The 27314-nt window shown below is 36.8% G+C and overlaps 1 protein-coding gene across 1 annotated transcript in view; it reads left to right on the plus strand.

Moving 5' to 3' along the window:
• The window catches only part of MAP3K4 (mitogen-activated protein kinase kinase kinase 4), a 63201-nt gene that overhangs the window by 23219 nt on the left and 12668 nt on the right, over positions 1-27314 (plus strand). The window contains exons 5-21 of the mRNA XM_058801013.1: positions 1652-1798; positions 3052-3209; positions 3526-3642; positions 4093-4192; positions 4279-4362; positions 6387-6653; positions 8418-8567; positions 9544-9705; positions 12121-12254; positions 13835-13913; positions 15961-16039; positions 18223-18319; positions 19208-19324; positions 22985-23085; positions 24166-24246; positions 25749-25940; positions 26580-26650. Of these exons, the coding sequence (XP_058656996.1) occupies positions 1652-1798; positions 3052-3209; positions 3526-3642; positions 4093-4192; positions 4279-4362; positions 6387-6653; positions 8418-8567; positions 9544-9705; positions 12121-12254; positions 13835-13913; positions 15961-16039; positions 18223-18319; positions 19208-19324; positions 22985-23085; positions 24166-24246; positions 25749-25940; positions 26580-26650 (2136 nt within the window). The remainder of the gene's footprint in view (positions 1-1651; positions 1799-3051; positions 3210-3525; positions 3643-4092; positions 4193-4278; positions 4363-6386; positions 6654-8417; positions 8568-9543; positions 9706-12120; positions 12255-13834; positions 13914-15960; positions 16040-18222; positions 18320-19207; positions 19325-22984; positions 23086-24165; positions 24247-25748; positions 25941-26579; positions 26651-27314) is intronic.

Here is a 27314-nt window from a genome sequence, read left to right on the forward strand (position 1 = left end):
GTTATTGGAGAGAGCTGCTATGTTTTAATGGCAGTTTAGTACCTGAACAGTTCAAGATGGTTTTTAAATTCAGCATTTGTGTTGAGAGGTGGATGTGTGTATGTGCATGTGGGTTATTTCTGTTTGGTTGTTAAATGTGGTGGTGTTTGTCTTGCCCCACCTGCTTTGAGAAAATAATTCGTTGTATAAACTACCTAAACAAAAAGCAACCCATCAAACCAATAATAGTGATAATATTTTCAGTTTAAGCTGTATATTCTTTCATGTGCTCATTGTACACCAAAATTTTGTTTGGCCACTGCCTTGTGAATTTCAGTTTCAAAAGTTGGCACTAAGATTTACTCTGCTGTTTTTTTTGTAAATCCTATATTCTGTTACTCAATAGCATACCCCTGTAGAAGAGTATTATTTAAATAAACTCAATTTTTAATGAAGTTTTTCAAGTTTATTTTGGAATGGGTATGCATTGAAGGGAAAAAATAACCCCATAGGTTAACAGAAAGTACACTGCATGTGATTGAGTGGAGTGAAGAAGGACATTAATTTTAAAGTATATGACATGTTAGGGATATAAAAGTGTCCATTTGGATTTCCACCTTATAAAAATTACTTTTTTTTACCCTTTTTCGCCAAACTTGGTAAATTTTAAACTGCATAATTCAGACTATTGTCCGTTTTCCTCTGCACATCAAGGAGTGCAATACAATGTGTTCTGGCCTGTAAAGGATTCCAGAGACTCTTGTAATACTAATAACATTCTTGTATGTTTTCTGCTTTTGTGCATTATTATTTCTCATAGATTGAGTCCACTCTGTTGATATATTACTTTGCCAGGAGAGCCATTATAGAAGATTTAAAAAAGCATATTAATTCCAGCAATTCCATTCTCTCTGACCCTCAGAAAAAAAATCAGGGTTTGTCAAACTTGAAGACTGATGATGATCTCAGAATGCACACTTAGCACTTGAAGAGCTTCTGAAAGAAAGGCATTAACTTGTTAGTGTAGGTTTGAAATGATCCTTGCTCCTGTGTACTCCTGTACCTGTGGTTGTGCATGTCTCTTGAAATAGATAAAGACTAAGCTTTCATGGAGACATGACAGCTCTTCCAAAGGCCACGCCTTCTGCAGTTAAAAAGTGAATTTTGATCATGTTAGCTTTGCCCAAGGAAGCAACAAAAACCCACTAATCATTTTCAGTCTTATATGGATTTTGGAATTGAGGGCACTTGCCCAGGAGATTGACAGTGAATTCACTGCAGTAAAACATTTCTTTAAGCATATGTTAAGCACATTGCTTATTTTTCCTGACTTGCTTCCATTGAAAGTGGTGATTTCGTGACTGTGAGCCCCTTTGCCCCTTTCTAAGCTAATTATCCAGTAAGCTGCTTGCTGTGGCATTGTGCAGGGAGTAAGTCTGAAACATCTGCCTCCATCTCCATTTACAGTGATGTGGCAAATAATGGGATTGCAATAATCCTGGAGAACTAGTGACATCTTTGCTGCAGATGTGTAGAGCAACTGCCTTTGTTTCAAAAAGCTGTAGAAATTATTTAGTGGCAGACTAACATGTTTAGACAAACTGGGCTGACAAGGGGTGAATTTAAGAGTAATGTCTTGACTGATGGCAGTTTTGGGGTTTTTCTCTTGCAGCTAGTGAGAGAGTGTAAAGAAGTTCTGAAGGGTGGACTCTTAATGAAGCAATATTACCAGTTCATGTTACGGGAAGTGTTGGATGATTTACAAAAGATTGATTGCAACATTGATTCTTTTGAAGAGGATTTGCATAAAATGTTAATGGTAAGCTTCAAAAAAGAGCGCTCAACTAGGTGTGTTGATCTGAATACTGCTAATAGAAGTCTGTTGTCCCTTTTAGGGATGGTTGCCTTTTTCTTTTTTTCCTTTCCCTGCTTTGATACAATTTTATTGTTTTAATGGACTTGTAAAGGTAACATACAGGCCAGTGCTGTTTTAGCAATACTGGGTTTTTCTCTGTGAGACAATATACTCGTAAATTGCCTGTATTTACCAAAAATGGTTCATATGTAGAACTATAAATTCCATAAGTTTGAACAAATTTGTTTGAACAAATGTGAACAAATTTGTTTGAACTCAAGTTTGAACAAATTAAAGCTTGAACTTTTTAATATTGAATAAAATTTTTTTTTTGCTAACATTGTATCATTATCTATTGGCATTGCATTAATGCATAATTGATTCCTTTGTTTTAATGTGTATTCATTGATGCAATTGGTTAAAGCAGTCTTTTTAAGAAAAACACTTGGCCTCTGAAAGATAAGGGTTAGAACTCGATGATCCCTAAGGTCCCTTTCAACCTGAAATGTTCCATGATTCTATGATCTTGGCATTTTTACAGTGTAGTCTGAAAATACCTGAAACCAATAGAAAGTATCTTAACCATTTTTGAGGAGGGATGCTATGAATTATTGAACTGAAACAAAAGGTAATTTTTTGCGTTCAGTATAATCCTGAAGGGCAGATGGTTAAAGAAATATTGAACTTACCTGGATTTTTTTATATTGGTTTAAAACAATAGTAATTAAATAAAGGTGAGAGATAAGACTTGATATAAAGGAACAGCAAGTGTAATGTAGAATCTCAGAAACCTTTTCACAGCACTTATCCATATTCAGGAGGGTATGTTCAGATAAAACCTTTTGATATAATCCAGTTAATAAAAGGTTTAGAGACTGTTTTTCAGCAGTTCAGGCTTTAAAAACACTGGCTACTGTGTGTCCTCTGGCTACTATAAGTATTCACTAATACAATGGTAAATAGCAGCACAGCAAGCAAGGTGGTCAATATTTTCAGGAAGCTGTTGTGGAGACATAGAACTTAATAGTTGCTGAGTCATAAATTGCACCTTCTGTGTGAAAACATGGAGCTCATTTTCAGTTGGAGTAAATGAAAATTATTGTAGAAATACCTTCTAAAAATTGTATAGTACTGCATTTGTCTATTGATTTGAGAAGTTCTAGTCCTTAACACCTTGTGTAACAATATTTGTTTAAATGATCTGTGTCCTTGTTCAGGTTTACTTTGATTATATGCGAAGCTGGATCCAAATGCTGCAGCAGTTACCTCAAGCATCTCATAGTTTAAAAAATCTGTTGGAGGAGGAATGGAATTTCACCAAAGAAATAACTCCTTATATAAGAGGAGGTGAAGCTCAAGCTGGAAAGCTGTTTTGGTAGGCTTTATTTAATTCCTCTACTTATGGTGTTGTTTTATATCAGAGGAGTATTCAAGTCAGCAGTTGTTTGGGGTTCCCAGATGGGACTTCTTGAGATGTCATGAAGCAGCTGTTAGTCTTTGTGAATGTATGGATTATTGCAGTGGCCATAGGTGTAGGATGCAGTAGGTGCAGGTGGCTTCTGTGGGCCCCAAGGTGCTGCTTGTTTCTGTACATGGACTTGGAAACAGCTCTCTTGCATTAAGAAGGAAGAAGTATAAGATGCCATGCTACCTCAATAAACTCTGAAGTTCCACCATTTCTGTTGCTACAGTGATATTGCAGGAATGCTGCTGAAGTCTACAGGAATATTTTTAGATTCTGGACTACAAGACAGTTGTGATGAATTTTGGGCCAGTGCTGATGACAGTACTGCATCAGATGAAATCAGGTATTAAACCTCTTGGCTTAACAATAACAAAATACTTATATATTTTGACAGATGCATAATGTATTTTATTCCTTAGAATGCAAACTTCCATTCTGTATCACTGTAGTTTTGTCTGCAGTAGTAATAAATCATCATTTTGGTTTTTTTGAAGCCTAGTAACCTTCACTGTGGTTCAGGCTATGAGAGGTTTTTATGTAATGATATTGGAATTAGATTTTTATATGGTAAGAAATAATATATTTATTTCTTACCATAAATGTGCCTACACAAGTTCAATTTATTTGTCAGCTGCTTGTAAATATTTACATTCTTCTTACTTAAATTATTATTTACTTACTTGCTTACTTAAATATTTACATAACATATATGTAAATAATTATTTTCTAATGGCTGTGTAAGTGTAATATGATTTATTAAAACATTGTCATTTAATTTCTACCAATGTTTCAGGAGGTCTGTTATAGAGACCAGCAGAGCACTGAAAGAGCTGTTCCATGAAGCTAGAGAAAGGGCCTCCAAAGCTCTTGGTTTTGCTAAAATGCTGAGGAAGGTAAGTTAACAGAGTCTCCTCTTATTAATATGCTTTAAAGAAATTTAGTCTGAAAGCATATTCCTTTGTTTTGTCATTATTTGTAGGACCTTGAAATAGCAGCAGAATTTGCATTGTCAGCCCCTGTGCGAGATCTTCTGAATGCTCTGAAAACAAAAGAGTATGTGAAGGTAAATTCACATAGGTAATAAAGTTTAGAGGCATGAAAGTGAACTGAGTATGCTGAGCAAAATGTCAAATATTGGCATGCTCTAGTGTTTTAAGGGGACATCTATATTTCAACATTTAAAGTGTTGTGTATTTAATATTGACTTGTGGTAGTCAAATTCTGTACTTTTGCTTGTATGAGTGAGAATGTTAGTCTATGTTTTGGGAAATCAGTGCCTTAATTCCTTTTTTTGCAAAGATTCTCTTTGTGACTGAGGAAAAGCCTTTCTGTTTAATAACACTTAGTAGTGAGTGCTATGAAACAAATGCTTGCAAATCTATAAGGTGAACGGATACATGTTTGAGTAGATAATCTCAGACTATAGATCTGTGTTTTGCTTTCATAAAGCAACAGTATTATAGTGGAGATCTGCTTTAGCAAGTTTCCTAGAGAGTACTAAGGACATGAGAAATGCAGGGACTGGGCTTTGTTCCAGAGTAACTGTTGCTAGAAAACTGTTGTACAGCAAATGTAAGTTAAGCTCTTGCTGATCTATGTTTACTGCAGTGTAAAGTCCCACATTTGTGGGTTTGCGAATTTCCTTAAAAATTCAGCCTCAACAGTTCAAATGTATCTGGATTTGCTGTTCTTTTTTGTCCTTCCATGCATTTAATATATATTTTGCAGTTGGGAAATAATGCACTAACTTTTTCATGGCATAATTCTTGTTCAATTTAAGTAAATATTTGCTAAATAGAGAAATTTGTTTAAGAGGACACAAACAAATTCATAGGAGAGAAGTTCATGAAGCATTGTAAATACAGGGATAAAACAACTGGCTCAGCAGGGCCCTGGTCTGTGAATTGTTTGAGTTGGAAAATAGCCAGGGAAATCAGTATATGTTTATTTAAAAAAAATATTATCCCCAAAGTATGTAGTCTTGGCTGCTTCAAGACACCATATTAATTCTAGTAGACCTTTTAAAGATTGTATCTTTTTCTGATGTTCATTTGTTGAAGAAAAAATTGTGTCTTGAGTTTGACACATCTGTTACACATGGTTTAAATGACACATTTTGATAATGAACACTTTCTATATTGGCCCTCTAATATAATGTAGAGACCTTAAATTTTTAACTGCCTTTTCAGGTGGATGCTCATTAGTTTTGGGAATCTAATTTAGCTTTAAGTAACAACCATCTAATATTTTGTGTTGGCCTACAGATTATAGTCCCTTTAGTTATAAAATATGCCTACCTAATGGTAGAAGTGCTGAGTGAAGTGTTTTGTCTTAGCTTGATAACATGGCACTCTGAAAAGAGAGAATTTAACTCCACCATGAGTCAGTTACCTCATGTCAAGTCAAGATACTGGCTATTTTACAGTCTGCTTCTGATGCCTAACTTGGTTGAAGTATTGCTACCAGTGTGACAGATATAATTGGAAGTAGTTTTTAAGCAGTAGCAGTAAAAGACTATTTTATTAAAAGAGAATTCTCTAACTGGACTTATTCTGGCTTTTATGAAAGTAGAAGAATAATTGATACTTTTTAGACAGATTTTTGTTTACTCATTGTCTTTTGTAGTCACTAAGAAATGTATGAATTCTGAAGGAATTTTTCTTTTAATACTCCACTCTTTGTTGACTAATTTACCTTTAAAAAATGTGTATATATATTATATACTCTACATATGTATTTTATACATACTATATATGTATGCATATGTGTATATACATACATGTATAGGATATATGTGAAGCTGGACTTCTTTTGGAACAAAATTCATTTAGGAGAATATGTAGAGGGATTAACTTGAAATGCACAGCAGGAAATGGCTGAAAATGGTGATCCAGTGGATTTCTAAAGAGATAATTCATAATGCATTTTGACTTTCAATGCAAAAATAGCTGAAGATATCGTTTTAGTCCATATATTGTACAGCCCTTTAGGGTGGAGATTCTTCCTGTTGCTTAAATAAGTACCTATTTTATCTTTTTATTTGCCATAAAGACAATGAGCTTCATTCAGTGTATTTCTTATCTGCAGGTACAAATTCCCGGACTGGAGAGTTTACAAGTGTTTGTACCAGGCAGTATTGCAGGGGTAAAGGCTGTGATTCTTCAACTCCTCAATGCAGCTGCTGGCAAGGATTGCTCCAAGGATTCAGATGAGCTTACCTACGAGGCCTACTTGCTGATGACCAAACACAGTGACAAAGACCATGACTTAGATGACAGCTGGAGCGCGTGGGAGGGTCAGCCAGTCAAAGTAGTGCCACAGGTAGAAACGGTTGATACGCTGCGCACCATGCAGGTGGGTGTGGTCTTATTCCCCCACTCTTTGTTTCCTCTACGCCCCTGTGAATGCTTATTCTGTCAGACTAACTGGAGTGATTCAAGTGAAGCATGTGTCCTTTTATAGGTAATACAAAGTTAAACTCAGGAATTAATTTGATTCTTTATTGTATTAACTGCAAATATTAAATGGATTGTAGCATTTCCTGGCGGGATCAATCTCTACCAATGTGCCTTTTTCAGAGTTGTACTTGTATAATAGTATAAAAAAAATAGAGATACTTTTAATGTCTAGTTGGGTGTTCAGGAGTGTGGATAAGATTTGAAAGCAGAACATTAAGAAATCATCAGTCTCCAAGAACATGTGATGGTTGTGTGCTTTCCACACACTGAAGCATGAAACCAATTGCTCTTGATCTTGGATGAATTGTGACATTTAATGTTAAATTTCTCTGGAAGTTACTGGATGTTCGACTGTTCTGCAGGAAGAAATGTTTCCAGTCCTACTTTCCTTCTTCCCAAGTCAGCAGGGTTTCCCTGCCAGCAGTTCTTCTGCCCTGACAGCTGAGCCAGCTCCCTTCCCCTTGTGTTCTCATATCCTTAATGTAAAACTATATGAATTTTCCTTTTGGTATGTTATGCAGTTCCTTGGATCCCTACCATAAATGGGCTGTACTGTCCAAGAAGAGAGTGACTTTCCATGTCACTGTGCCTGACCTTTGGCAGTCAGGGGGTTCTGGCAATTACAGACAGTTGAAAAAATTACTCCTCTACATACTGCTGCTTTTAATGTGCAAACATGTTGTTTCTTGTTTGCCTGTTGTTCCAGTTGAACAACAAAAAAGTAAAAGTAGCAATATATGAAAATTGGTTTGCAAATGTTTTTTTTCATATGTAAATAAACATAAAACACTATGTGTGTGTGTTTATATGTCTGTAACACTGTTTTTTTTAAAATGCAGGATTGAAAGATTAGGAAATAAAAAGTCCTTCAGAAAGATTAATCTTAAAAAAATGCATTTTGATTTCAAACTAGAGAAAATGTAAGGTGTTAGTTAAATACTCATCAAATGAAAGAATCTCATCAATACTTAAAGAATTCTGAGCATGAAAATATTCTTTGGGGAGGAAAAGAATTGAAAATCAGGATGGAGTAGGTCTTGTTTTGTGAGTAACTTGTTGTAGGTGCATTATCTGTAGTTTGAAATCAGCAGAACTCTAGTATGGCAGCACCATTCTGTGACTGTATGCTGTTATAGGCTTGTGTGATATCAGAGCTCTGATTTCCAAAACATATCATATATTGATAATTTTAAAATTTTGGGCAAATACTTTTCTTTCCCTGTTCAGTAGTGGACTTCTGTTCTAAGTATGCCATGTTTCTTGGATAAAACCTCTGTTTATGTGATGGTTGTTATTTCCATCTGCTTTAAGAAAATATTATTATTTTTGCTTAACCTTTTTTTTTTTTTTTTTTTTTTGTGTATAGCTAATCTGAAGATAATTTAATGCAGTGTTTCCCATATTTTCCTGAAGTGAACAGAACCACATTCCCCATGAAAACTTGCTATGGCATTTACCCTAATGGAGCTCTGCCCACTAGATGAGAGTTTTAGTTGCCAGCATCAAGCTTTACTGTGTGAATTTAGATTTTAATGAATAGTGACTAGAGGTCTTTCATATATTAGAATTTTAAAAATAACTGACTGGAAACTGGTGATATTTGATATATTTTTACAGAGATAATTTCCTTTACAAGAAGTAGTGGTGTCTTGTATTCTAGGTTGATAACCTCCTCCTTGTAGTCATTCAGTCTGCCCACCTTGTGAGTCAGAGAAAAGCTTTCCAGCACTCTATTGAAGGGCTCATATCTCTGCACCAGGAACAGACATCCAGCCAACCAATCATTGCCAAAGCTCTACAGCAGCTAAAGGTAAGCCGGTTTGGAAATTAGTTATCAAAACTGATGGTGCTTTACTCAGTATAAGTAAAAAAGTGGAAGAAGATTTGATTGCAAATCTCATGGCATATTCTGCAACTGTAAGTTATGTGGGAGTCCTCTATGGACTTTACTTTCAGTACGATTTCCCCTCTGTTTTTGCAAATGACTTGTGTTTTTTTGAGCTATATTGGTGTAATGATTTCTGCATTGGGTAATGGGGAAACAAGTCCATAATGCAGATGAAATACCATAGCAACAGGGTGGCAGCAATATTGAATTGAAAGAAAGTGTATGATTTTCTAAAACCAAGTTCTATCAAAATCAATTATTTGCAACAGACAGCTTTTCTTCCTATATTTGAATATGCAAAAGTGGGTAGTCTCTCTGTTTGTTTTATTTTGAATTTGGTGTGGGTTTTAAAATCTTTCTTTGCTTGTTTTGTGGGTGTGGTGTGGTTTTGTGTTTGTTTGTTTTGCTTTTGTTTGATGAGTGTTTTCTTGGATGGGTTTGGTTTGTTTATTTGTTTGTTTGTTGGGCTCTAAGTGGCAATATCAAGTCCCTGCATTCAATAGAGGCTGTGTCCAGATACCAAGGTGAAAATAGAACCAAAGGCTTGATCACGCTGTAGATAGTAGAACTCATTTTCTGCTTTCTTGTCTGTCTGGTTTTGGTTGGATGTTTTTGTTTGTTTTGTGGTTTTTTTGTTGGTTCCCTGCTCACTCTTTTGCTGTCTTTGTTTTTAATCACATGCAAGCGAACTTGATTATAATACTTGAGTTAATTACAGGACTTGCTTCATGCAGCTACTGGAAAATGTTTTTTCAAGACTGAATTAATTTTTGTGGCATTATAGTACCTTTTCATTTAAAATAATGTAATTGTTAGATTCATGTTTTCCTTATATTCTACAGTTGACAAGACTAAGTAATATTTTGCTGTCCCCCCATCCCTTTTTGTTGTTACTCAGAATGATGCATTACAGCTATGCAATAAGATAAGCAGTGCCATTGATAGAGTTGATCACATGTTCACATCTGAGTTTGATGCTGAAGTTGATGAATCTGAATCTGCCACTTTGCAGCAATACTACCGGGAAGCCATGATTCAGGGTTATAATTTTGGGTTTGAGGTAAGGAAACAAAAACCAATTGAAGTTTCTGGTTTTGCATTGGTGCAAATAAGGTAACTAATAACTGTGGAAATAAAAGAATTTATGGAACTATTGAATTTTTTAGGTTGGAAAAGACCTTTAGTGTAATCAATTCCAACTGTTAACTCACCCCCACCAGGTCTACTACTGAACCATGTCTGCATCTATACATCTTTTAAATAACTCCAGGGATGGAGACTGAACCCCTTCTGTGGCCTGTTCTAATGCCTGACCACTCTACCAGTGAAGAAATTGTTCCTAATATCCAGTTGAAACCTCCCCTCAATTTAAGGCTGTTTTCTCTTGTCCTAACACTTCTTACTTGAGAGAAGAGACTGACACCCACCTCACTATAACCTCCTTTCAGGTAGTTGTAGAAACAGTAAGATTGCACCTGAACGTCCTTTTCTCCAGGCCAGACAATCCCAGCTCCCTGAGCTGCTCCTCACAAGACTTGAGCTCCAGCTTTGCTGCACTTCCCTGGACTTGCTCCAACACCTCAATGTCTTTCTTGCAGTGAGGGGCCCAACTCAGTATTTGAGGTGCCACCTCAGCAGTGCCCAGTACCATCACTGCCCCAGTCCTGCTGGCCACACTATTGCTGATGCAGGCCAGGATGCCATTGTCCTTCTTGGCCCCCTGGGCACACACTGGAACATGTCCAGCCAGTTGTGGGCCAGCACCCTCAAGTCTTTGTTCCCCAGGCAACTTTGCAGTCGCTCTTCTCCCAGCTTGTAGTGCTGCATGGGATTGTTGTGACCCAAGTGCAGGACCTGGCATTTGGCCATGTTGAATGTCACCCCACTGGCTTTGGTCCAGCAATCCAGCCTGTCCAGATCCCTCTGCAGGGCCTTCTGCCTTCCAGCAGATCAACACTCCCACTCAACTTGGTGTTGCCTGTGAATTGACTGAGGGTGCCCTTGATCCCCTGGTCCAGATCATTGATAAGGACATAAAACAGGACTGTCCCCAAAACTGAGTTCTGGGGAGCCCCAGTAGTGGCTGGCTGCCAGCAGGGTGTAGCACCGCTCCTTAGGCCTGGACATCCTGCCAGTGTTTTACACAGCAAAAGGTGAACCTCTGTGAGCAGCCAGGTTCTGCAGAAGAATGCTGTGGAAAACAATGTCAAAAGCTTTACTAAAATATAAGTAGATGACATCCACAACCTTTCCCAGATCCACTAAGTGGCTCACCTTCTCATAGAATGAGATCAGGTCAGTCAAGTAGGACCTGCTTTTTACAAACCTGTGCTGGCTGGCATCCTAATCTCCTGGATGTCCTGTACTAGATGATCTATAACTTTCAGACTGACAGGTCTGTTGTTTTCTGGATCCTCCTTGCAGTCCTTCATGTGGATTGGCCTCACATTTGATAATTTCTAGTGAACTGTGACTTACCAGTTTTAGCAGGACGTCATAAAAAGTCACCTCAGAAATTTTGCTTGAGAATAATTGAAAAGTAACAGATGAATCTGATAAGTCTGTTAAATTAGCAATGTCTGGAAATCTTAAAAATCTTTTAAGAACTTAATGATTTCAGGTATAGTCTTGTAAGCTCTGCTGCTTGGCAGCATTTTAGATGATATCGGAATCATTAAGGTTGGAAAAGACCTCCAAGAGCAGGTCCAACCTTCAAGTGAGTGCCAATGTGCTCACTAAACCATATCACAAAGAGCCACATTTACTCATTTTTTATAGTACTTCCAAGGATGATCACCCCACCACCCTGTGGTGTAACTTAGCTTCTCACTGTTTTTCAGCCTAGAATAGCATAATACTGTAACATGAGACATTTCTTCAGAGTTTGTGGTGGTTCTTTGATGCAGTACAAGCTTTTGAGTGCTTGCATTAAAGTGCAGGCATTCAAAATGTTGTGTTCAGATGTTTTAACTGTTTTATTAATTGATTCCTCTGAGCTTTTAAAAATTTTTAAGGATTGTGTCATATCCTTATGTACTTCTAGGATACTCTTGTAAGAAATAGCTGATATTTGCTTGATTTTTAAATGCTCATAGATAACTTCTTAATCTCCTAATGTTACTGCAATATAACTAAAAATAAACACTACTTTGCAGTTCAATCTCTGGTTACAGAACCAAGTGTTTCTGTAGGATGTTTCTTCAATGATGTGTACACTGTTAAACATCAGCATGTGCCTGATGCACACAGAAGAGGGCAGTGTGGCTCAGAACTGCCTCTCACTGTATCATATTTTGTATCATACTTTTCTTGATTATTTTTTGTCTATAAGTAGGCAACTACTTGCATAAAATAATTTTGTCTAAGAATAGGATGTGACTGTTATCATACTGTAGAATTTTGTTAGCTTGCAAATACTCCAGTGGATATTGTTCTTCTTATTAAAATGTGAAAAGTAATCTTTAGTTTCTTACAGTACCATAAAGAAGTTGTTCGTCTGATGTCTGGAGAATTCAGGCAGAAAATTGGAGACAAATACATCAACTTTGCCAGAAAATGGATGAATTATGTGCTAACAAAGTGTGAGAGTGGCCGGGGCACTCGACCCAGGTAACAGCCAACTTGTTACTGCCATGGTAGTTGTTGGTAGAGCTGAAGGGTTGGACTCAAAAAATTGGAGTAAATGAAGTGACATGTGGCTGGTGGCCAGTCACTAGAGTGTTCCTCAGGGCTCAGTTTTAGGGCCAGTTTTTTTCAATGTTTTTATCAGTGACCTGGAGACAGGAGTTGTGTACATACTAAATAAGTTTGCCATGCTAAATTAGGAGAAGACATTAATTCCCTCAAGGGCACAGAGATTGTACAGAGAAAACTTGATAGATTACGAGGGCTGGGCAATAACCAACCTTACAAAATTGACAAGGGCAAGTGCCAGATTTTGCACCTGTGGTGCTGTAACTCTGAGTATCCATATAGATAGAGGCCAAGAGATTGGAGAGCAGCCATTCAGAAAGGGACTTGGGGTTCTTGTTGATTGTAAGCTTTGAGTCAGTGATGTGCCCAGGTGGTGAAAGGGGCCAACTGTGTCCTGGGATGCCTTAGGCACAACAGATCTAATCAGCTGGAGCTGGAGTGATTCCACCACTGTGTTTAGCATTGGTGCAGCCTCACCTCGAGTACTCTGTGCACTTTTGGGCTCCATAATCTAAGAAGGACGTAAAAATACTGCAGCAGGAAGGTCAGTGAAGATGATGAAAGGACTAAAGGACAAGATGTAATGAGGAGTAATTAAGGATGCTAGGTTTGCTCAGCTAAAGGAAGAGGAAAATGAGTTGCTATCTGCAACTTCTTTATGTCTTCTCTCTGGTGACTGTACAAGAGAATATAGCTTAAAAATGGCTTAAAACCTGCATTTGAGGAGTTTTGGATTGGTATGAGGAAAAAGTTCTTCACTGAGAGGTGGTCAAGTGCTGGGAAAAGCTCCCCAGAGAAATGGTTGTGACCCCATGCCTTCTGGTGTTCAAGAACCATTTGGACTGTGCTCTTAACTTCTGTGTAGCCCTTTGTGGAGTCAGAAGGTCAATTCTGATGATCTCTGTGTGCCTCTTCCAACTCAGGATATCCTGTGATTCTATTTGTGTTTTGTAGGTTGCAGCTGCTAGTTCAAGTAGGTCAAAGAGGGAGGCAGTGGGGAACAGCAGGTGGCTGAGGACACAACTCATTCCAGCCAAATTACTTACTCTACTTTGCCACTCTAGGGCATGAAACCACTGATGCCCAGTCATTACTAATCAGATAGTCATAAAATCTTAAGTGTCCTTTCAGCCTTATATCAGAAAGGAGACTTCAGGCAGGGATTGCAGTGGTTTGGCTTGTTGCTCTGAAACAAATGATGGTTGAGTTGGTGATACTGTTTGGAAGGTAGGATGTTATGGGTGTAGATACATAGCATGGCCTGCTCACCTTATTTGGCGGTGTCTTTGCTAAAATCAGCCTTCATCCGAATAGAACTGGATAAAAGGTAACATTTTTAAATTTTATATATTAGTCTGTTTTTTAATGAGGATTTTATCATATTTTGCAGAGGAAAAATAATCAGCTGTTATTTACTGTTCTTGGACGTAATTGAAACTTTTAATGATGGCTTTGGCCAAAGACCATTTCATTTTCTGTCTTTCTCTTTTACATAGATGGGCAACTCAAGGTTTTGATTTTCTTCAAGCCATTGAGCCAGCATTTATTTCAGCTCTCCCAGAAGATGACTTCTTGGTATGGATAAGTTTTTCTGCTGGTGTTTATTTATAAATGCTTGTGAAGCTATCAGTATATCTTTTGCATGGATACTTTTTATAAAACAACATCTGAACACAGATGCAGTTCTGAAACAATTGCTGTTGTATATCACTGTTGATGCTGCTATCTCTCCTGTTTGTTAGATTCTGAAAAGAATAGATTTGTGACCATTGCCAGTAATGGTTTCAGTTTGCTGGCAAGTTGCAAGTACTGCTAGTACTGTCTTGGGAGGCCACCTTATCTTGGATCTTGAATACTTGACAGCAGCTTTCTACAGAGATTTGTGGCTATGATAATCAATTTCTAAATTTAAGCTTCTGAGGCTAACTAACACCCAGAGTTCATCTATGGATATGAATACAAAATCTCTGTCATTTAAAGATTTGTTAATTTTCAAGTAGTTCCAACATGAAAAAGACTTTAGAACATCTTTCTTTTGTTTTTATTATGAAAAAACTCCAGTAGACTAGAGCTGGCTTTTTTGTCTACTCTGCTTTCCTCCTTTTCCTGTTCTGAGAATTTATTTCTCATCTTGGTACAATACTACAGAGAAGTGAAAGCACAGTTGCCACAAAACAGCAGAATGTGAGTGTTAGCACCTCTTGATTTTTACTTATTTCAAGATGTGTTATGAAATGCCAACCACTTTAATCTTGCATAATCCAGAAAATACATGGTTTAAACTTTTTTCACATGTATTTTTATCAGGAGCTCTCTAGTAAATTATGTGTTACTCCTGTTAGTTTGCCTTGCTGGGAAGGGTTGTCTGCCTTGATGACAGAGTTAAGCTGGTATTTGGAATACACTGATACTTGGCTTTAGGAAGTAGCCCCTTAAGTTCTTCTGCTTTGACAGAATTTCTGAAACAGACTTTGAGCAAATGAGGGGGGAAAAAAGGGGGAAGCCCAAAACCTTAACTGCATTTTTGAACTTTTTTTTCTTTCTTAAACTGGATTTCAGTTTTGGAGATCATCACTTGAAGCCACTTTGATTAATCTGTATAGCACTGGTCATAGTATTTTACCTAGAAATGGCAATGTCAATCTTGATCTCTCAGATACTACATCATGTCATGGAAGAATGATGGTCTATATTTAGAGCTCTACATTTCAAAATGAAATTCTAGCTCAGTCTGTGTTGGTAAAATATGCCAGTCTCAAACTCAGTGATTCTTTAGTTTTATAATTGTGTTTTTTCTTAGTCCTTGAGGTTCCTGGTCTTCACTAAGTTTTTTAATTTCTGGAAAAAAATTTGTTTACACTGAGTGAACTGGCAAATAGAAATGACCTTCACAGCAGCTTTACCAAAGAACATAATTTTACTACTTTGTGAGGATGCATTATATTCCTGCTGTTCTGGCCAGTAAATTGAACCACAGGAAGATTTGACAACTTGTCCAGCATTACATACCCATTGAATAGTACACCTAATAATTTGTCTCAGATTGTCTGAGGCCCAGTTCAGTGATTTTAACTTTTAAAATCCCTTTCATGAAAGTTTTGATAGCTTCATGGGTAGATAAGGAAGGTGCATTTCTTTTAATATGCAGGGCTTAATATTTTTTGTTTTAACAGAACTTCATCTTGAGATTCAGGCCATCATATTCTCACTCAGTTTTTTTGGGTTTCTTCTTGGGATGTGGAGGGGGAGAGCAGAAAAGATTGTTACAGCAGAAAAGATTGGTTTTTTTCAGGAAATGTGATTTTAATTATATTAACAATGAACGTTAAGTTCCAATACCTTTATATTTTGAAATATTCTTTATGGTATGGTACTAGTTATGTACTTTTGACAAGGACAAAAGACAAGAGAAAGCCAAAACTTCTAGCTTTAAAAAAATCAGTTAAGTCAAAATACTAATGTGGATCCAGAAGTTTAATAGAATAGGTAGAATATAGGGGTGCTTATCTGACAGATTGCATACACACTTGAACAATGTAATTTTGTTACTGTGAGCTTTGTCATATGACCATCAACCTTCTTGTAACAAAACATCACAACTTTTTATGTTTGCCTTTCCTAGAGTTTACAAGCTCTGATGAATGAGTGCATTGGCCATGTTATTGGAAAACCTCACAGTCCTGTTACAGGTTTGTACCTTGGTAAGGCAGAAGTTACTGGCATTTGTTCTGGAGCTTTGCTGCTGCTGTTACAGAATTTTGATTGTAAAGTGCTTTTAAAATGCGAGAAATGCCAATAAAAGTATTTTCAATCTATTTGTGATTGTTGATGTGAAACCATTATTCCTTGATAAAGTGTAAATATGTGGTAGTTTAACCCAAGAAATTTCAAAGCTTTACAGATTCTTTCCTCTCATTTTATCCTTCCTGTGAAGTCCTGCAGATCTTATAGGAAGGGGCTGTGTTGTTTAAAGCTTGGGTAAAGAAATGATTTTAACTTTAAGAAGGCAGTTACAGCTCCCTCTCCCAAGCTTTCATTGTGATGCTGCAGTTATTTACACTTTGGCACTGCAGATGTTTTTGCTTCTAATGGATTTTATATTGTCAAGTACACATGATATACATTATACATGGGAGTTGTGCAAAACAGTTCTCTGCTATAAAATATGGCATAATGTAAAATACATTTTTATAGATATGTGTTGATATCATTAGAGTGAAATCAACATATTTGATGATGCATCTTGAGAAAATAATGTTTTGCCTGTTGTGTGTGCCTTTTACCCGTCTCTTTCTCAGCACTATTTCTGTCTTTCTCTTCTCAACTCTGTTGACTCGTTTACTTTTCAAAATACTTTGTCATCTTTTATATCTTTCTCCTGGTGCCCACGTCTTGGGTGGGTTTGATGATAAAAGACTTGAGGGGAAGGTAATCCGCCCCCAGCAGAGGAGGTTTTCTAGTTTTTCAGGAAACCTTGTTTTGATATCATTTTGATGAGAAAATCTTATAGCTGACAAACCTTTTGCAGTGAAAGTCAGTCAAAGAAGCATAGTCTACAATCAAATTTAGCTAAATTCTGTACAGTGATTTAAAGCCTGTACATTCACATTCAGTAGTGCTGTTGAGAGGGAGGCCTGTTTTAGGTAGATCACCAGCATGATGATCCCAAATTATTGAAACTCTTATAAATGTTACTGCAGATCACACAAACTAAATTGCTTGACAGCTTTTGTCTCAGAGACATGGGGAGGAGGTGACACAGATAAATGGTGCAGACTTCAACACCAGTCTGAAACTTTAATACATGTGAAATTTAACATAGACTGTATCCTGGCTGCAGATACTGCAGATACCCACTCCTATCTCCTGATTAGAAGAAAAAGAAGACTTCCTAGTTATATTTGCTTACCACTTTGAAGGACTTAAACCCTCTGTGGTCTTTACTCCTTTTCCCAAAGCTGAGAATCCAGTTGTGTTCATGTTGCTGCCTCTAGACACATAGCTGTGTATCTCCTGGTGTTTTATCCTGTCTTTTTGCTTTGTGAAACAGCTGATGTGTACCTGGGTGGGGCAGGAGCTGCCTTCTGGGTCTCCTGCTGGTGTATTTGCCAGTTACAGCGGGACAACCAACATCCAGCTCTGCCATCTTTGCTTGCCCTAGTAGTGCAAACAAGGCAGAAATGTAGCTCCCTGAGAGGAACCTGGCCCGGCACAAAGTACTGAGTCATGGTTTGGTGGGCAACCAGCTGTCTTGAGATGTGACTGCCACAGTATTTTTCTTATTATTTAAGGAGGAGTTGGGGCAGATGGTGAAGACTGCTCTTGGAGGCACTGAATTAGTTAGGCATAAAAATAGTGACTACCCATTTGGGTTTTGTACTGTCCATTCGTACCACTTCCTTGAGGCACACTGTCAAAGGGGCATTAGTTTGGATAAAACTATCATATGTGGGTTTTTTCCACAGCCTAATTTGCTTTATATTATTGTCTGAGGAAGCTTAATTCTTATGGAAAGGAACATAATATTGCTCTTTGCTAATTATTATTTGGTTAATATTTATTTTGCAATAAGATTAATTTGTGAAGTAGAATCAATGAAGTTTTTATGAAGTATGTACACATTTTCTAATTGCTAGTTTTTGGTGATCTGTAGAATTTTCATTATTTTATGGATGAGTTAAGTAATACAAAAATATGAAAAGTATTAATACCTATGATTGATTTATTCAAAGTTGGAATAATATGTATTTTTATCAAAGGATAAGAAAATATGTTCACACTTAACTCTGTAAATAGGAATTTGTTTTAATTTTGTGTCTTGAAATGGCCCTTAAGAGAGTTTTTCTGGCATCTGAGTAAACGTGATCTGTTTTTATGTTTGCAGCTGTTCATCGAAACAGTCCCCGTCCTGTAAAAGTGCCTCGGTGCCATAGTGATCCACCAAACCCTCATCTCATCATCCCCACACCTGAAGGCTTCAGGTATTGAGCATTAGTACAGCATTTTAAACTGTTTTATCCTCTCTTGGCTATGCTGAATGTCAGTAAGTGGAATACCTTTTCTTTCCCTTTGGGGGCAAAGCAGATAGAAAAAATCAGCATATATGTGGTCCAGAATTTATTGATGTGCTTTTAAGGACAATACAAGTTTCCTTTTCTTGCTGCTTGGCCACCCCCCTTTCTGTTGGTGCATGGGTTCTCACTTTGAAGTCATTCTTATCCCCTTTATCTTTCCTGAAACCAGTGTTTCAACGTAAAGAGCTTTAATTCAGTGAAAACTGCTCATCAACAATACTTTTATTTCCTTCCACACTTTGAATGCCTGCTCAAGTTCCTGTGGCAGTGCTTTCTGGAATTTACATACATGGAACATAAAAATATAGCATTCTGAGATATGGTGGCATTTCTGCATCATTACCAACCCACTGTGAATATGCTTAAAACAGTGGATCTTTTCTCCTGCCTTTGAAATAGTTGACATGAGAATTATTGCAAAAACAGTTTTAAAAAATGTCGAAATAAACATCACCATGCCTTATTTTACACAGAGGGCCCTATTTTCCAAGAACATGATGACAGTGAGAAACTCTACAATTGACTTTTTTTTCAGAAGCCACTTAGCTTTGGCAGAAACTAGTAGTATTCTAAAGATTAGAAGATTTTTATTTTGAGGATTGTTATTATTGTATACATTGGCAGCCACAATCTTTCGAGACCCAGAGCTATTCCACATAAAAATCTTTATGCAATTGAAAAACTACTGAAATCAGGCATCATTATACGCACTTCAATATTTTGTTTCTAAAACAAACTTTCAGCTCCATACATTCATTTTTTAACTATTTCCTGAAGTTTTTCTTCTTGCCACAGCACGCGGAGCGTCCCTTGCGATGCGCGGAGCCATGGCAGTGTTGCTGTGAGTCGCCCCGCCCCCGTGGGCAGCGACTCAGCCCAGCCCAAAGCTCTCAGCAGTGCCAATGAGACCAGGTAGCTGCACTCCATGCTGTAGCACACTCATCCTCCCTGCATCACCCACATAACTGCTCCCACATGCATCCTAATAGATCCTTTGCACCTTCCCTCCATCGTCTCTTCCACTGCCTCCTTCATTCATGTTCCACTTGGGCAAAGTCACGTGTCGGAAATCGATGATGAGACCACTTGCATTCAAAAAGATTCAAAAAGCCTGAACATGTGGTAGTTAAAGCATGCAGTTCTGAGGTAGATTACAGATTTGCTCAGTAAAATGTCCGTGCAATGAATATATGCCAGTCAGTTCATTGGTATAACTTTAGTAAATAGTACTGATAACTAACACTTAGAATCATAGAAGTATTTTGAAACATTGTGTAGTGCAAAATTAAACACCATGAGGATTTTTAAAAATAATTTCCTGCTACTCCTTTGGTTTCATAGGATGGTGCAGAATAAACTTAATATGAAAGAAACTATTCTTGTATCAGGATATTATAGAAATTACTTTTCTATAAGTAACAGAATATTACTTCTGTATCATCACAATATTCTTTTGATTCTGTTGCTACATTTTTTTGACAGACCTATGTTAGTTTCTTTCTTGTTTTTTGATGTTTCATTTGGCTGCTATAATTTCAGACTGTTGGTATTTCTTCTCATATTACAAGTCAGACCACTGACATATCTCCCAACTTTATTTACCTTTGTTTTCCCGTGCACCCTTGACTGTGAAAAGCCTCCTCTTAACACAGTGATGTTATCTTAGGGTTTAAAAATAGGTTTTTAGATTCTTATTTCTACTGCAGATTACTGAAAGTGCTTTGGGATAGAAATTCATATGAATGGATACACACATCTAACTACATCACAAAGCTGGTAGAGAAAAAAAGAGGTGATGAAGGAACAATAGATTGATAGTGGCCAAAGCAAACTTGGATATAACTTGATTATGAATTGTTTTGTAATAATTTCTGGTTGTGAGCCAGCAGACCATCATAGTTTGATTTGTTATCAGATGCATCGCACAGGCATGCATTAAGCTGTTAAAAGGGAAGTAAATAAAACAGTTTATATACAATCTGTTCAGCAAGATTTTTATTTTTATTGCAAGATGTGCCTTGCACCTTTTACAGTAGCCTCCAGATGTATAGCTTATGAATCTAGGCCTTTTTTTTTGGTTCAAAGTCTTGAAATTTTTGCCATTCAGACATAGACATTATTTATCCTTTATGCTTCTGTTTTAAGCCCCCTCATGAGAAAGACAGAGTAGGCAGTAGTCTGCAGCATTGGAATAGCCCTTTCAAGTAAGTAACATGCTAGAAAATATTCACTAAGAGGTTCTGGCAGCTTTATAAGCCGACAGTGGGATGGGTAATTAGTGTTTTTCAAAGACTTGTATTTTTCCTAGAGTTCTCAGCGTTTTTTCTGAAACCATTTTTCTGAGGGTTTTTCATAAAATATCCCATAATCTTGTTTTTTTAACGCACTGTTCTAGATTTTTAAGTAGCGTTTAATACTCTGTATGAGCTAGGAATCATTTGAAGAAAAAATTTATGAAAGCAGAGACAGAGTTCTGAAGGCTGCTGGGTTTTTTTTTGGGGTTCTGTTTATTGAAGAAAGCAAAATACTGCAATGTAATATATTTCTACAGTTTTTTTTTGTTTTGTTTTAGTATAGTTAAAAGAAAGTTGCAAACTTTGATGCATTGTGGTCTTAATTATGAATTTTGTTTATTTGTGCTCCAAAAGAGAAATGGAATCTTTTGGATCAACGAAATGTTTTGTGGTTTGGTAAAGTGTGGAGTCCAGTGCTGAAATAGCACAAAGACAGAAGCTTTGGACACTTTCCAGAAACTCTTTAGACAGTTAAGACATGATTATAAGCATTAAATATCTGTGAAAAGTTGAATGTAGGAACTTGGTAAATCAATTGTACTAGGCAGTGCATAGTGCACAAATGCCACCATAATTCTTGTGAAGTTTTTTTTAAACAAAAACCAATATTATAGTAGAACTAGAAATTAAAATCCAAAGCACTAATACCTGGTTGTTGACATTGAACTTTCTGGTATTTATACATTTATGGTAGGTTTATGTTTATAATCTTTTTAGATGGTCAGTTTTTGAGCTAACTGTGGTTATTATTCATCATTTTGTTATTTATCCAGGGCTGGAGCCAAAAATTATCTAGCATTCTTCTCTTTTACTATAATTTTTGCCTAATAATATGCATACAGACTTTCTGGATCAATAAAAGGTGTGGGTGCCTAAGATGGGCCTGAAATGGGGTTTAGGCACCTGCATTCGAAGCTGTGGTGCTTAGGCCTGTTCAGCTTCTGCTTCATTTTAGAACTAATGTAGCTTTGCTTGTTTTTAAGCATTTTATGCATCAGGAGTCAGTGCTGTGTATATGCTGAGAACCACCTTAGCCTTCTTTCTCATTAATACCTCAACTTCCTGAAGAATAATGAGGATTTTCACTAGTTTAGTTTCAGTTCCTGCTCAAACTTATAATATCTGGTTGGGCAGAAGAAGGAAGTGCAAAGCAAACAAACATTGTATGGAGAACATTTGCATGGGAATAGTTTGTCTGTGGTTTTGACTTCTGTTCTCAAGGTTGAAGCAGTGTTTTTCTGTTATTTTTGGTTTTTTTTAAACTATTTTTAGATAATACTCAGATACAATTTGGAAACAACCATAGGACTGGTAGTCCTCTCATAGGTATGTGTGGACCTTGTCATGCAAAGTATCTTTCATCTTTTTGTAGTTGTTAGCTTTCAGTGAAAGATTTAACAATGTTGTCCACTTTTCAGTAACGTTTAGCTCATACCTCTAACATAGTATGTTTAGGGAGACATCAGTCACAATTCTTCCCCATCAAACTTTAAAAATTGAAGGGGAACCTTTTCCAAAAGGGTAGAGAGACTTCTGCAAAGAATTTATGGCTCTAAAATGAGTGAACTAATTTTTGTCTGGGGCTGGAGGAAGGTAGCTGAAGACCTAAGAATTAAAGTCTTGTTTCTCTTAATATTGTTTTCCTTTCTGTTCAGCCTTCTTGTTCATCTGGTTTTTACTCTGAGGCATCTGATTCCACTCTGTGCTGTTTGGAAGAACTGGGGCCTCTAAGTGATCAGGCTTCTGTCATTTAACAGTGTCCTTCCTGTCAGCCAGCTTATGTTTCTTTCCATTGGTTCTGACTTGATGACTGTGGACTATGACTGTACTTGCAGTGCACGAGGCACATTTGAATCAGTTACTACATTTAATCTGATGATGTGGCTCACATTATCACCCAGCTGAATCACTTCTGATTGGATATCCACCCCTGGCACAAGCTGCATCCTGCAGCAGCTGTTCTTAGTTGTAGGTTACAAGTCATGAAAATGGATTCTGTTGCTACAGGCAAAAAACAGTTTGAAGTTTATGCTTTGGAAGCTTAGGGCTTTTTCATAGAGCAGCATAACTAAAATAATCTAAAAAGTCTTCATTTGAGGGAAAAACCATAGAGAGGGTTTTCTTTTTACCTTTTGGCATCAGTTTTTCTTTCATGTTGCTTTCATGGTTCATATCCTAGGCTTCAGAGGTTCCATCTCTTAAAAACTGCAGTTAAATTAGCATTGCATTAAATAAACACTAATGACATGTTAATTAGTATGATGACTCTTTTTAACAGGGGTTCCAGTGTCCCTGAAAATGATCGACTTGCTTCAATAGCAGCTGAGTTGCAGTTCAGATCCCTTAGTCGTCACTCCAGTCCCACTGAAGAGCGAGAAGGTGATTGTCACAGTAACAAATTGTGACCTACATGTGCAGATGCTTTATGTCATTAACATATTTCTCTCTGTTCCCAGCTCTTACCCTTTCTAAAAATTTTTTTCACCTCATCGCATTCAGAAATCTTAGATTTTTAACTTGTGGGCTTATATGGTCAGAGGAAATCCTTTTGTTCTCGATATATCCATTATTCTCTTGCCATTCATATTGTTTCTGAATTGTATCTAAAGGGATTTCCTGATGCTTTACAGAGTTCCAATGTTCAAAATTAAATTAGTAATATGATTTCTGAATTATATACCCCATTTGATAGTAAATTTCAAAACACTGTTAATGAGGTTTGAACTGGATCCATCAGGACAGTGAAGTGTTTTCTGTCCAGTTCTTTTCTGCAGTATTACAAATACTTGCTGTTGTTTGAATCCTGGAAGAAGGGTCAGGATGTGTGACTTGATGTCCTGATCAGGGCTTCTCTGTCAGGTTTTCCTAGCCCCTGAATATGTGGTATTTATTGCAACAAGTACATTGAAAGATTGATTGTGCAAATTGAAAGGAAGTACAAAATCTGAAGCAAAATAGAGTTGATATTGTGGTCATCCACGCTGGATTTCATACAGAGAAATGCCTTAAAAATTATATTAAAAGATGTGGGAGATTTTTTTCATCTTTGTTAGTTTTTAAGCAAATGTTGAAAATACTGTCTGCCTCATGCTTATTCCTTTTTTTTTGGTATATATATGAAAAGGAAGGTAGCTTAGGTTGGAATGAATACAAATGTTATTGTAAGGAACCTTAGAAAATTGTTTTCCTACAGATATGTTGCACGTTTGATTCTGAGTGCCCTGGCTTGAAGTGCTTCTCTAAGTTGTGGAAGGAGATCTCTGTTTCTATACAAATGAAATTCTGTTTGAAATTTGTTTTCTGAAGAGAAGTCAGTTTGATTTCAAGAGCATGCATTGCTATACATGAAGGGTTATTAGTCCTATATGTAGGACTAATTTTCAGCTTCTGCTGAAAATAATGGCATTATCTTTAATATGAGGTAAAGCTACTTTTGTGCTCACACTGTTATTTCTCTAGAGCCATTGTATCCAAAAGGAGATTCCAGTGGTTCATCCCGGCGGAGTTGGGAGCTCAGAACGTTGATCAACCAGACCAAAGGTAGGTGTTTAGGAATCCCTGTAATGCAATGTCTGTTAGACCAGTGCTCTACTGAAAGGTTGGATTTTATTGTGGATTGTGAAGAGGCTTTCACAGCTTTATACATAAGAAGGAGGAAAAAAAAAAAAACCTGATTGCAGGTATGGGATATTGCTAACAAAGTCACAAGGTAGGAGTAATTAAACTTTATAAAAGTTAATTCTTTTCAGTTTCTGAAAGGTAGTACCAGTGTTCTACAAAACTGTGTTCATTTATTACTATATAGAAATTGCAGAAGTTTGCAGTCCCTATTCAGTGCCCAGTTATGACAGTAGGAAACACTTTCTCACTTCCCAATATCTCTTCCCAGTGTGGGATTTTCCTATTTTGGATGTCTAATAGTGTGTGATCCCACACTGTCTCCTAAATTTAAGGCTATTGTGGGAGTCTCCTTTCTCTCTGTCTTATTACTGATTTTCATGAAACCGAAAGTAAGTTGATCACTTCAGACACTCCTGTACTGTAGGGGTCGATACACGAAGCTTGTTTGCATATGTTGTGGCAAACATAAATGTGAGGGTAGAACCCCAGGAAACATGAGAAAAACGTTTCTGTCACGTTGGAAACTGGTCTCCTTATGTGTCTTACACAGAACACAGGAAGAATTACTAGTTCTTACTCTAAAATCTAGAAGTCAGAACATAAATATTGAATGAATTTCAGTTTGTTTAAACTGAAAAAGAAGAATGAAGGAAAATTTGAAATTTTCTAGAAGACTACTGTAATGAGAACTGGTTTTACTGTCCACTGTGAATAAGACAAATATTTTGATTGAAAACTACAGCAAGGCATATTTGGTATAGCAGAACTAGTATTAACTGTGGGTAGGGGAGTAGAATATATTGTTTGGGAGTATCATCTCCATCCTCTGGAGACTGCCAGGAACAGGTTAGACTACTGGTGTCAGCAGTGACAGATGTATCATTTTTGTGCTTTACTAGGAGGGTATGAACTTAACACTGCCCTGAGATCTCTTTGGTCTCACTCACTAGTATGCCGTTTCATAATAAGACTTGAGAGCTGGAGTTTCTAATACATCTAAATCTTTGAAATAACAGATGTCATGGCTCTTTCAAGAAACCTCTCTTATGTCTGAAGAACAAAACCTTACCTATCCTTCTTTCCTTAGTGCTTTTATGACCCTAGCATATTTCCCCTATCAGAGGTTAGTTACAGGTCAAATGCAAACAAGTGTGTTGCGTTTCATAAATGTGATTTCTTTGAATCAAGTAAGAGATGATTAGGAAAGTACAGTTGTTCTCATTTTACCTTAGTTTCGTATGTGATTCATAAGTGATAGTTTCATATGTGATTGTTAAAATGTCTTATTCTTTTCCTACATCTTAATTAAACTCACTAAATAGTGTTCTTTTAACTCTGGGTATTTCATGTGATATCAAAAGATAACAGAATATAATGGTGAATATTTCTTAATCAAGGAAATTGTTCATCACTCTTTTTAGACACTGCCTCCAAGCAAGCCCCGATGGAAGCTGTTCAAAAGTCTGTTCAGTTATTTGAAGAAAGGAGATACAGAGAGATGAGAAGGAAGAACATCATTGGCCAAGTTTGTGACACACCGAAATCTTATGATAATGTTATGCACGTGGGTTTGAGAAAAGTGACTTTCAAGTGGCAGAGAGGAAACAAAATTGGTATGTTCTTGATACTTCCATTTATCTAGTTAAAATACCAAACTTCATATTTTTGAGGGAAATCAAAGACTGTGTTTAAAAATCTTAGGTCTCTGCATAGGTATTGTCAGCTTTATTGAAATCAAAATGTTAAAGTACAAAATACTGTTGTGGGTAGGATTTTCTTAATGTAGAAGGTCACTGACGTTTTATTGGTCAAATAACAGGAAACAAGAAGGACTTGGTTAGGACTATTACTTAGGTATGATCTTGTGTTACCTGTGTGTGTTTAAACCTATAAAATGTTCAAGTTCTACATTTGGAATCACCAGAAATATAAATGGAAATTAGTTGGAACTCTGAGATTTAATTCACCAATTTTATTGTTTCCCTTGTATGATCATATTTTACTCTCTGGTTTGGGATTTTTGGAGAAAATACTTGTTCTTGAGAAGTTTTCTTTCAGGTTAGTTGATTAATGTTTTTACTTTCATTCAGCTTGAATTCAGGGCTATGAGTGTGGTATTGTTGCAGTTAAAATCTACTTGGAGTAGTAAATTAAAAAAAAGATGAAAAGCAGTGATGTTTCCTCATTGCAGTTGGTGTACCTGTTGCTTGTTGAAGGCAATGTACTGAATTTTCCTTACCCTGACTTTGCAGGTGAAGGCCAGTATGGGAAGGTCTATACTTGCATCAGTGTTGACACTGGAGAGCTGATGGCTATGAAGGAAGTGAGTACTGTGAATACAAGAATCACTGCTGCCCTTGTTTTTTTCCTAAACCAAATGTGGGTGATGTAGGAGGCATCGAGGGTTTCTGCACACTGCTGTTAGCTAACGGGGAAAGGATGGGAAGACAAATTGTTTCTTCATGTAGCCACAGCTGCTGTTAGCACCTTTTCCTCAAGTTGCTTTTCAGTTTATAACTTTTAATTTAAACATATGTAAAATGGATAATTTTTTTTTTTTACTGATCTCATAGGATACTTTGTGAATTTAAACGAATCCTTAATATATGTGAACTTCCATTGAGAGATTTTAAATAATTTTGAAAGATTAGTGAAGACTCTACACAAATTTATATTTTACTTTGCACTGTTTCCTCTCATCTTTTATTACTTTTTTCTTCATTCCTTAGAGCAATAGATAGGAAGTGTGACATCAGATGTTTTTCAGCTTCTCCCATAGTGTGAGCTAGGTTGAGTCACAAAACTGCTGACTAACCTGTGGGTACAGAAAGTCTAGTTTTCAGGATAGAAGTAAGTAAAGCTGTGTAGGCATGGAGATCTGTTTCCCCTACAACACCTTGTGGTTGTTTTTCTTTTAAATTATTGTTTCATTTTAATGCATTTCTACATCTTTAGACAACTGCAAACATTAAGGGTTCACAGCAGTT

This window comes from Ammospiza caudacuta, chromosome 3 (assembly GCF_027887145.1).
Source record: "Ammospiza caudacuta isolate bAmmCau1 chromosome 3, bAmmCau1.pri, whole genome shotgun sequence".
NCBI classification, from domain to species: domain Eukaryota; kingdom Metazoa; phylum Chordata; class Aves; order Passeriformes; family Passerellidae; genus Ammospiza; species Ammospiza caudacuta.